General features: G+C 40.8%; 1 protein-coding gene across 1 annotated transcript in view; it reads right to left on the reverse strand.

Annotated features, from left to right (window-relative positions):
- The window catches only part of LOC126248505 (protein purity of essence), a 446891-nt gene that overhangs the window by 184338 nt on the left and 250312 nt on the right, over positions 1-12241 (reverse strand). The window contains 1 exon segment of the mRNA XM_049949542.1: positions 10460-10582. Coding sequence (XP_049805499.1) covers positions 10460-10582 — 123 coding nt within the window.

Raw genomic sequence — 12241 nt, forward strand, 5'->3', positions numbered from 1 at the left:
CTTCTCATAATGTTTTGGTTTTGTCCTAAAAGTGTTTCCCCATCTACTACAAAGCTGTCCAGCATTTTTGTTTTTGAAAGAAAGTAAGAGAGACAGAAATGCTCCACTAGACTTCAGTCAGGCTGTTATGTGAAGGAGTTATTCTAAACATGTGTGTTATCTGATTGAAAATAAATGTTTTAATCATTGCTAATGAACTGCAAATATCATCAATATTGCACTGACTGGCTTTTATGCTTTATTTACACCTTTTTTGGTAGATTACTGTGAAGTGCTTCCTTAAGCCCTGTTGCTTTCCAGTTAAGTACCACTCTTCCAACTGGATCATCAAAGTGAAACCATACATACAGGCACTTAGAATAACTTCTCATGCCTTTGAGGTCAGGCTTCATCATCTGAAATGCTCATACATTCTTAGCAGTGATTTTTCAGCCTCACTGGACACCTGTTTGGCACTTGCAAGTCCGAAAGCAAGCCTGCTGTCTCATTATCATCCCCTCCTCTTCTAATGTTCATTTCCAGAAAGCTACTGAATTACTTCCACTGATAGGTATCATACAATTTCCTGCATACATGTTTTGATATGCGATATCGTGAAGAAAGAAATGTAATTTGCTAATGCAAGTTACTATCATCACATTGTGATGCATAGCAAAGCAAAATTTAAAAACAACCTGAAATCTGATAAATTTCTGGAAAGGCTGACTACTTATGAGTACATTGGTTCTAAAGATGGACACCACACTAGTAGTTTGTATTGAGCTTCTTTCATGACCACTCCACAGCCAGACGCAGTTTGGGGTTCAGTATCTCATACACAGTAACTAGTAGAGCTTAAGCAGCCAGTCGTGCTATTCTGCTCATTTGATTTTTATTTTTTTTGTCTGCATCCAAGATGCTGAAAACCAAGATGAGTGGTGGATAGCTGTATGGCATTGTTAAATAATTTAGCAGTGACTGCATTCAGGGTGATGGATTTGTTGTGAGATGCAATATTTGTAATCTCTAAATCATAACAAATAAAAATCAAAAACAAAATTATGTTCAGCAGAATGTAAAAGGCACAAAGCATGAGAAGAATATGAAACAACAATATGGTAATAACACATTGAAATAGCAGTTTATTAGTGAGACAAGGTATCTTCAGGTTAAAAAGGTATAAATGACTTTGCTAAACATACAACACAGCAGCATCATTTGCAGCATGTGGTATCTGCCTATTCAATCTCAAAAATCCCATTATGAAATATCTGGATCAGTATACTGGCAAGTTTGTTCCTGATGAGTGTACTTTAGGACAGTATCTTCACTGTCCATATGAACAAAAAAGTATCGCAAATCATAAGAACAACAGCTAATGATCCAGTTAATTCATTCTAGGTGAAACTACCAACAGGAAGAACAGATATGTATTAAATATTTTAGCAGGAGCCCTAAATAGAGAATAAGTTAATTTCATGCCTTCATTTACCCAGTTTCTTGTGAATGCAAACACTCTGAGGATGCAATGTTTCAATAATGCACATTTTGTGCTGTGGCCTGGTGGAGCAAAATAGTATTCTGTGCTGGATAGTGCTTTAAGATGAAGCTTTGTTACCTGCATTTTCAAATCTCAAGCCTATGATCTTTAACTGCAAACACTCGAGTTTGGTGGCCATTAAAAGAGAAACACTAATATATGAATGAATTTGTATCTTGCGTTATGAAAATCTTTAAAAGAGCTTCTGCCAGAACATGAAAGGACATACAAATTATAGGACTTTCTTAGCCACCTTCTCCCACCATCACTAGAAGAGGCACTGGGTTGCTAGCCTTCATCTATAACAATTTTCAGGATTTAACGACATGTTAATGCATTTCATAATAAATTTTGCCACTTGGAAATGGGCAAACTTTTTAGCACCTTATTTGTTTAAAACATTATATCTTTTTCCATCATATTTTTGCACCTATCAATCCTAGGTATAGTAATGACTACAGACCGGATTATATGCATCATAAAAACCTTAAAATGTGCATGCAAATGTGCATGAAAAATGCATGGTTCAAATGGCTTTGAGCACTATGGGACTTAACATCTGAGATCATCAGTCCCCTAGAACTTAGAACTACTTAAAACCTAACTAACCTACGGACATCACACACATCCATGCCCGAGGCAGGATTTGAACCTGCGACTATAGCAGTCGTGCGGTTCCAGACTGTAGCGCCTAGAACTGCTTGGCCACTCCTGCCGCCCAAAAATGCACGAAAAGTGTCAAAATATGCACAAAAAATACTTAACAAATGCATGAAAAGTGCCGAAATATGCAAGATCAAATAATAAAGAAACATGGTAGTTACTGCATGCATTATATCTCAAATTCGAACCTGTGCATATCAATTACAAGGAAGAGCACCGGCCACGCGAAAAATCGGTACATTTAGAACTACTATCATTTTCTGGATACTTTCTGGTAGAGTTTAGGAAAGGGGCTTTTCTGGGATTATTTTCTAAAAATCTGCAAAATGGGGACGCATGCAATGTTTGAAGAATTGTTCCTTCTTTGCTATTGTTGTTGGTAACAAGCAGATGCGATGCGAGATAGTAGCAGCAAAAGATTCGATATGTACACGACCAAATTGAAGATATATCGCATGCAGAGGGGCACACACAAAAACTCCATAATATTTTATTTAAAAAACAACACACGATCATTACTTTTTGTTGAATAGTATTAACTTTTAATTAATACTATTGGACCAAAGCATCACTACAATTTATTTTGCATTTTTCTACCACCGTAAACAAACTACCAAGTACTGTTACAAATGTTCGGTAGTAAGATTGTGACTTTGATCAATTGAAACATTTTTATAAGCAGAAAAGAACTGTACTAGATCAACTGAGGTAACTGGGCAGTATTTGAATTTGGGTGCTATGTTGGCACTTATTGTTTCTGGTGAAAGTTTACCCATCCCATTAATAAATCTATCAATTTGGCACAAGGGTTCAAAGCCTGGGTTATTGTTTAAAATGTTTTCAAACTTTTCTTTAAGTTTTCTTGGGAACACCTCGGGCAATGAAGAGTTCACTAGAATAATTTTATTCATTAACTGAATAGATTCATTCTACACCAAACCCTGAATTTCAAGCTTTTTGGTACTTACAGGCATATTGGAAAAGTGAGTGCTAATCACAGCAATATATATTTTTAACACTGATATCATTAAAAGCTTCCTTGCACTGGTAAACTTCCAAAGCCTCTGTACTCTCAAAGTCATTTACTACCCCTCTGATGGCCTCAAAATGTTCGCTGTAAAACAACACAGCTTTGACCCACATACCCCAATTTTGAATTACCACTGGTTCGGGAGGTAAAGTTTTTCTTTGTAGGTCTTGATGCGGGCAGGAACCTTTAGAAACACTTTCTTTGTGGATGAAATCAGTTTATTTACATTCACAAACATGGAACATACTTCTTCAGCAAGGTGATGTACTCCACGAGCAAAGCATGTCACATGAATCAAATTGGGATAAAATACTCGGGGGAGGGGGGGCTTTTCCTGCTTTGATCGTATAGGGGACAGCATCTGAAATAAACACAAACACCCTTTCATCTGCAGAAGATTCTGGAAATATTTTTCTAATACCCTCATTCACAAATCTGGCGATCGCAGAACGATTTACTTTTTCAAGTTCTTTGCAGGCCACTAAATCAGAGCAAGAAGTTTCTTCTTTTAAAACACCAACAATTAAATTCAGAACGTAATGGCCACAAGTGCCTGAAGTTTCATCAACTGAAATCCAAATAATGCTGTCCTTGAGTTCATTGCGTATTTCTTCCAGAACATTTATGTAAATTGCTGGTATGCAATTTATACACATGTTGACTGATCTGGTATATTTTGATTTAAGCAATATTTATGCAGGAAGCCTTTGAGGATAGGGTTTGTAAGTTTGTGAAGAGGAATACTGCTTCACATAGATCCATGTTAAACCGATTTTTTTGGTTACCTTTGGACAGACCCCTGCTACTGCAACTTGCTGTTGTCATAAGTTGTTATTGTGATCCTTTCTTCTACATTCCTGCGATATGAGGACTTGTCTTGACATGCTGGTCTATTGAAACATTTTTTTTTTTGCACGAAATGCTTTTTTCGCAAACTCGACAATATAAAACAATTCTGTCATTTGTAAATGTTCCAAGACGGTCAACTCCCCACAGAATAATGTTTCATTTTTCTCACAGCACAGCGCACAACATGTCACACACTAAATGTTGTAAACACGTTCAACTGTGTACAAGTAAATAGAAAGCTCAACCGAAACAATGGACATGCAACTGAAAGCTTGCATAGTTTAATTTAATTGTTGCCGACGCATACAATATAACAGTGGAGGCGATCAACTGGGGACGCAGGCAGAGGAGTGTTGACTCTGTCTTCCTGTTCCTCTTCTGTAATGATTTTGCTACGCAGTGGCCTCTCGGTTAGCAATTGCACGCCGTTTTAGGTCGCGGTCAATCTGCGAGACATCAAAACTAGATTGAGCTAGAGACTGCCTGACTAAATTTTTAAAATATTTTAAACATAGAGTGAAAATATGCATCGTCACTAGTTTTTAGCTGAAATATTCAATAACCAATGAAAAGGAGGAAAATATGCAAATGAATATGCAACATGCAAATGCATATAATCCGGTCTCTAGTAATGACTAACCATGGTGACTTTCACGTGAAAATAGATTCTCTAACTTAAAAAAAAAAAAAAAAAATTCTGTTGTGTGATACACAATGGCATTCTTGTCGATTACCTCACTGCATAATACACTCTGAAGGTAGTGGTGGAGGGGGTTGGCCAAGATGCTGCCACATCATGAAGGAACTATCTGAATAGCTGAATGGGATGGAAATCAGTAAATGTGATGTACATTTACAGACAAAGAAAGGACTAAAATTTTAGAAAAAATGGATTGTTAATTCAACAAAAAGAGCTTCACAAACTGAACAAGGAGATAACATGTTGGTCCACCTCTGGCTCTTGTGCAAGCAGTTGTAAGGGTTGCCATTGATTAATGGAGCCAGTGGATGTCCTCCTGAGGGATGTCATACCAAATTCTGTCCAACTGGAATCTTAGATTATCAAAACCTTGAACTGGTTGGAGGGCCCTGCCCGTAATGCTCCAAACATTGTCAGTTGGGGAGAAATCCATTGACCTTGCTGGACAAGGTAGAGTTTAGCAAGGACGAAGACAAGTGGTAGAAACTCTCACCGTGTGCATGTGCAGTAAGCCCAAGATGGCTTGCCATGAAGAGCAACAAAACAAGGCATAGAATATCATTGACGTGCAACTGTACTGTAACCAAATCGGTCCTCCTATGAAAAGAAATGGCAGCCCAGAGCATCACCTCTGGTTGTTGGGCTGTATGGAGGGCGAAAGTGAAGTCGGTATCCTAACGCTGTCGAGGCATCTCCAGACAAATCTTCGATGGTCATTGTGGCTCAATTCAAAGCGGGATCTTGTCTGGGATTCCATTTCTTTCCATAGCAGTATTCTTTTGGTTGTCAGCCAAAGTGCCCTTAAAGCACTGTGCTACATTGACAATATCCTATGCCCCTTTTTGTTGCCCTTCATGGCAAGCCTTCTTGGGCTCTCATTTCAGCAAAATAATGCCTGCCGCACACGGTGAGAGTTTCTACTGCTTGACTTTGTGCTTGCCAAACCCTACTTTGGCCAGCAAGTTTGTCGGGTCTCTCCCCAATTGCAATGGCAAAGCATCCATTAATGCTTGAAGGCTGAGCTAACCCAAAGAATTCCAAAGTAATTCATTCAAACTGAATTTAATCCAATTTGATCACACGCCCTCGTAAATGTTTCCAAACATTTTCAAATAACTTCCGGGAATTCAGCCAGGTAACACTTTCAGCGACCGCGGTCGCTGAAAGTGTTACCTGGCTGAATTCCCGGAAGTTATTTGAAAGTTGTATACGCCAGGAGAAACTCAGGTCTCACATTGTTTCCAAACAGTTTACATTTGAACTTTGTACATGCACCCGCTAGTACAATGCATCACTTCTCTAGCTCTGCAACCAATAACAGCTTGGAATCCCATGCATGTTACGAGCAAGTGACATAAGCTTGTTTCTGTCTTGTGGCTGGCTGAGATTCCTACAGCTTAGGTACGATTTTTAAAAGCTGGTGTTTGATTTGTTTCTGCTTCTTGCCTGCAGGAGGATACATGCACCAGTGTAATGACAAGTCATTCAGCAGTTCCCTGACAGAGAGTGCTACTTTGCATCATCTATCACTCTAGCAGCAAGCCGAGCAAAATGAGAAACCATTAACTCTTAATTCAAGTTTTTAATTAAGACACAAAGAACAAGAAGACATTCATAATCCACAGGAAATAAATGTGAGTGCATCACTGGATGTTGTTGCCAGATGATAGGAAATAGCCTATGTATTTTCACTGTTCCTCAGATTAAAATTTAGTGGCCTTACTTATTTCAAAAGTTGGTAGTTCCGTAGCGTGTCTGTAGGGTTTCATATCAACAGTACTAGACGGGCTTTGAAACACAGAACATGAATTGTTTCCTCATAATAAGATTTGCACTCTGCAGTAGACTGTGCACTGATATGAAACTTCCTGGCAGATTAAAACTGTACACTGGACCAAGAGTCAAACTCGAGACCTTTTCCTTACCCCAAGCGTATCAGTGCACACACTGCTCCAGAGTGAAAATCTCATTCTGGAAACATTCCCCAGGCTGCAGCAAAGCCATGTCTCTAGAACATCCTTTCTTCCATGATTGCTAGTCCTGCAAGTTTCGCAGGAGAGCTTCTGTGAAGTTTGCAAGGTAGGAAACGGGGTACTACCAGAAGTACAGCTGTGAGGACGGGTCGTGAGTTGCACTTGGATAGCCCAGTTGGTAGAGCCCTTGCTCACAGAAGGCAAAGGCCCAAGTTCGAGTCTCCATCTGGCACATAGTTTTAATCTGCCAGGAAGATTAATGAATTTTGTAGTTACAATGTAGTTAGTAGTTAGTGATTAACCTATTAGTGAAGTATATTTTGGTATGCCCTATCACGTGTGAGGTATCATCATCAATTTGTCTTGTCACTGTGTTGCCGGAAGGGAAACTGTAAGTTGTCTAACAGTTTTAAATCATTATCTTGTAATGGATGGTACTGCTGACTACCTCAAACTGGATCACAAGATCCACTGAATTTTTTAACTGAACACCCAGTGTTCTTCACTCGTCTTACTTTGGATGAAACTCTTGGTGAAAGAGTGAAAGCCGGCACCGAGTTTGACTATTAAAAACATCTGATGGAAAATTTGTATGACATTTCCAAACACAATGGTACAATTCTAAACCATCATTAAGTGGCAGCTTTGTAAGGAACAAAACTTTTTTGTTTTTACTGTGTACTATTTGGAATGGGTAATGGCGGCTCTGAATAGCATAAGTGGCGAGTAGGCGAAACGAATTTTCACAATTTCCTTTCGAAAGCTAAAAGCAATGAATGTTTTATTTCACATATCACAGCAGCTGTTAAATACAATCAGCTAGGTACAGTAAGAATTGACAATGTTCCTTCAGAAGAGACACATCTGTAAGCTTTGAAACATAATGAGAATGCTGATCGAAACGAAAGTATATAATGAAGAGAAATTTCGACTACCTGCTTCTTAGCATGGAAAGAGTTGGCTCTTTGAGGTCACGAAGACTCTGAGATGTCAGTAAATAAAGGAAATTAGTCAGAACTTCTGGATTTCTTGGCAAAAAAAAAACTATATATGAAAGATCATTTAGCATCCGATGCAATATTTAAAGGCACTTCCTCTGAGACAAAGAAAGCATCAATAGCTTGTACGATCGATGATGATGATGAACAAACTTCATTTGAAGTTACAAATAGTCCTTTTGTATCAATAAAAGCTAACTAAACAATGGATGACGAAACAATGGATGTCTCAACTATAAGTCAAATGAGTAATTTTTTGTTTTGCAAATAATGAATCAGATGAAATACAAGAGAGATTCTTAAGGTTTTGTAACGTATCCAGAGGTCAGAGTGCACAAGCCAATGCCATTGTTTTGTTGCAAGTGCTAAGCAGTTGGAATATTGATAAATCAAATTAGTAACGAACACAAATGAAGGCTGCAGTGCAATGGTGTCCATTCTATTGTTAAACAAGCATATCAGTCGAACCTAGTCGTCCTCTACGCTCGTAAGAAAATTACATAAGTAAATATTGTTGCGGCAAATCTATCAGGATTTCACCCATTTTTTAGGCATTCCAGCAAAATAAGTGAACGTCTGAGGCAAAGGGGATTTAAACTACCAACCCCTAAGGTGGAATTTTCATTTATGTGCTGTAGAAACCATTTTTCTTTTCGACACAGACCTGAAAGCAGCATTTAATGATGTGCTGAACAATGTAGGTTGGGATGGTAATTCTTTACATCAAGCAATTTGACTAAATTTTATACTGAATTATCAATCCCCCCCTACTGTGGCTGCACAATTCGATTTTCCAGTATACAAGTATTGCTTGTCATCTTGCAAAGTAAAACTGTGGGCATACGACGCTGTAAGCTTGAAACTGCAAACTGTGTTAAGGCTGTTGAAAGACTAAGGTGTGAGAAAATTAGTCTGAAATGCATAGACGAAGCAGAGCCTTATTAATTCAGGAGTAGTATCTGAAATTAATTTTAACAAAACAGATGCAAGTACTCAGAAGGTTAGCATTCGAAATAACTGACACAGTAGTAGTAAACATGGAAACTAGATTCCAGGACTTTCATGAAACAGATTTCACAGAACTTGTAATCAAGAAAAAGCTCTCAGGTTATAGTAGGCCAAACAATTTCACAATATGTGAAGTTGAAAAACTACTTAAATATATCCTTTCTTTGACAGTGAAAACTGGAAAGAGAGCTTACATTTATTAACAGCAGTGGGGATAAATGTCTACAGCCTCAGGGCCTCCTTAAATCCATTGTAAACAATGGATTAAAAAATGTGGTCTCTGAATGTGAGAAATTAATGCCATTGGTTCTTACAATTCCACCAACCACTGCATCTTGTGAAAGAAGCGTAAGGACATTAAAATGCATTAAAACCTACCTTTGCAACACAATGACAAATGACAGACTGTCAAACTTCGGGGTTTTGGCTACAGAGAAGGCAACTGTGAAATCTTCAACCAAAAGGCAGGAGTTCATATCTGATGTTATCAACTTTTACACCCAGAAAAACGACACGAGGATAGAACTAATTTATAAAAATATGTAACAGTGAGTTACTGTGTGTTATATTTTTATAAATGTGTAGCTGTTCAATATTTTCATGCATTTATTTATAACAATTTCTGTAGTAGTTTCAATCTGAGTAGAAATATGTAACTAGGTTACATTTGCAGCATTTCTATTTTACAAGTTTTTGTTTTAAGATTTTTTTCCCCGAAATTCGTTATTCTCAGCCTACCCTACAAAAAATTACATGCTTCACCACTAAACATTTGGAGAAGTGTGGGGCAACAACTAAGAATAGAATAATTTTAACATGAATGGAATGTTTCAGTCAAATATAAATTACTGTAAAACATATGGAACACGTAATATGTTTGAGATCTTGCTCTGCTGTGGGGGGAGGGGGGAGGGGGGGGGGGGGAAGGTAGTTTCAAATCTACAATATATGGTTCCATAAGGATTTTAAAAGAAAGTACACTACTTTCAACAGTTTACAAATTATTAACAATTCAGTTCTAAGTTCCCAGAATGAATTTTCACTCTGCAACGGAGTGGGCTTTGATACGAAACTTACTGGTAAATTAAAACCATATGTCGGATCAAGACTCAACTTGTCTGGGAAACACGAAGCTAAAATGGTTTAGGGAAACCATGGAACACACAACTTAGATGGCCAGACAAGGATTTGAAATGCTGTTTTTCTGAATGTGAATCCAGTGTCTTTAACAAATTCACTAACTTACTCTGTGCTAAAAAAAAAAAAAAAAGAATTTGTTATGCCATTTTAAGACCTCATGGAAAGAGATCACAATTTTAAAATTTATTGGAAGGAATATTAAAACAATTGATATGGGGTGCCAATGACGATCATATTGAGCAAGTCCAAGACACCAGAAAAGTACCTATGACATGATTAACATTCTAAAAATCTTACTTAAGAAATGTGGCTACAAACTCAGCAACTAAGTCAAGCAATAATCAAAACTAGATTTATATTAAATGCAGTACTCATCTCTTGTGAGTAAAAATATGTGCCACATGTATTCTTACAAACTAAATGCCACAAGTATTCTTGCAAACTAAATGTGTATCACTGTAACAAATGGAGTACAGAATTAAAGTAGAACTTATTTTTCAAAATCAAAGGCCCCCTTACCAAAATCTATTCAGAAGTTAAATGACTACTACATAATAATACAAAGTAACTTGCTCTCACCTATTATATACACTGGAGCTAATGTCATATTCACTGGCCGGGCTGAATGAATACGCCACAATGTTTCGACTACTCTCACTATAAAATGTTTTGCTCTTTCTGCAGCTTCACTTGGACATGATGCTGGAAGTAATGAAAGTAATTTAGAATGTAAGACAGCACTTATCATACAAGTAACAATAAAACTACACACACACACACACACACACACACACACACACACACACACACACACACACACACACACACACCACTCACTAACACACAGCAGATGTGGGTGTTTAATAAGAGCGTATGCTAATTTTGACAGATGTCCATTTGATTCTTTCTGTGAATTTTACTTTACTGCCCCATCAGACTCAGTTTCTTTCTTCCATGAGAACTACTCCCAAAAGGCACGCACGAGAGCTTCTGTGAATTTTGGAAGATAGAAGGGGAAGTACTAGTAGAAGTGAAGTTGTGAAGGCAGGTATGAGTTGTGCTCTGATAGCTTAGTCAGTAGGGCACTTAAAGGGGACAGTCTCAGGTTCAAGTCCCAATCTGGTAAGTAGTTTCAAAAATCACTTCAACAAATACAAATTTAATGTTGCCATCTGCATCTGTCTGGATGTTTGGACTAATCTCAGGAACTACTGTAGGGATTTTTATATGGTTTCTACTAATAGGTAGACTGATTTACGAAGAAAGTCTGTGAATATATATTATAAATATTTCATGCAAACAAGCTGAACTATAACAAACTGAAGTCAACTGATGCCATTTCCATGTAGTGGGGAATAGCACATAGGCTACTTTGTATCACTTTAATTCTCTCTAACAGGATGCGACCATCCTGACAGGACAACTAAGTTAGCAAGTTGTGCACCCGTTTCTGTGCACCATCTCCTCCTATCATCAGCCTTGGTCAGCGAAACTGCCAACCCAGGAGGAAAGGTGAGTGGGTTGAAGGATCAAAATGGGATGGGGGAGGGACAGGAGGGGAGAGCTAGAGGTCGAGCCAGGGGGGAGGGGATTGAAGATCGTGCGGGGGGGGGGGGGTGAATAGAGGTCGAGCCGGGGGGGAGGGGATTGTAGGTCGAGCGGGGGGGAGAGGGGGCCCGGGGGGGAGAGGCGGGCCCGGGGGGGGAGAGGCGGGCCCGGGGGGGGAGAGGCGGGCCCGGGGGGGGAGAGGCGGGCCCGGGGGGGGAGAGGCGGGCCCGGGGGGGGAGAGCCGGGCCCGGGGGGGAGAGGCGGGCCCGGGGGGGGAAGAGGGGGCCCGGGGGGAAGAGGGGGCCCGGGGGGAAGAGGGGGCCCGGGGGGAAGAGGGAGCCCGGGGGGAAAGAGGGGGCCCGGGGGGGAAGAGGGGGCCCGGGGGGGAAGAGGGGGCCCGGGGGGAAGAGGGGGCCCGGGGGGGAAGAGGGGGCCCGGGGGGGAAGAGGGGGCCCGGGGGGGCGGAGAGGCACCCGAGGGGGGAGAGGCACCCGGGGGTGGGGGAGAGGCACCCGGGGGGGCGGGGAGAGGCACCCGGGGGGGCGGGGAGAGGCACCCGGGGGGGCGGGGAGAGGCACCCGGGGGGGCGGGGAGAGGCACCCGGGGGGGGAGAGGCACCGGGGGGGGGGGGGAGAGGCACCCGGGGGGGGGAGAGGCACCCGGGGGGGGGAGAGGCACCCGGGGGGGGAGAGGCACCCGGGGGGGGAGAGGCACCCGGGGGGGGAGAGGCACCCGGGGGGGGGAGAGGCACCCGGGGGGGGAGAGGCACCCGGGGGGGGGAAAGGCACCCGGGGGGGAGAGGCACCCTGGGGG

The sequence above is a fragment of the Schistocerca nitens genome, chromosome 3 (assembly GCF_023898315.1).
Source record: "Schistocerca nitens isolate TAMUIC-IGC-003100 chromosome 3, iqSchNite1.1, whole genome shotgun sequence".
Classification (NCBI taxonomy): domain Eukaryota; kingdom Metazoa; phylum Arthropoda; class Insecta; order Orthoptera; family Acrididae; genus Schistocerca; species Schistocerca nitens.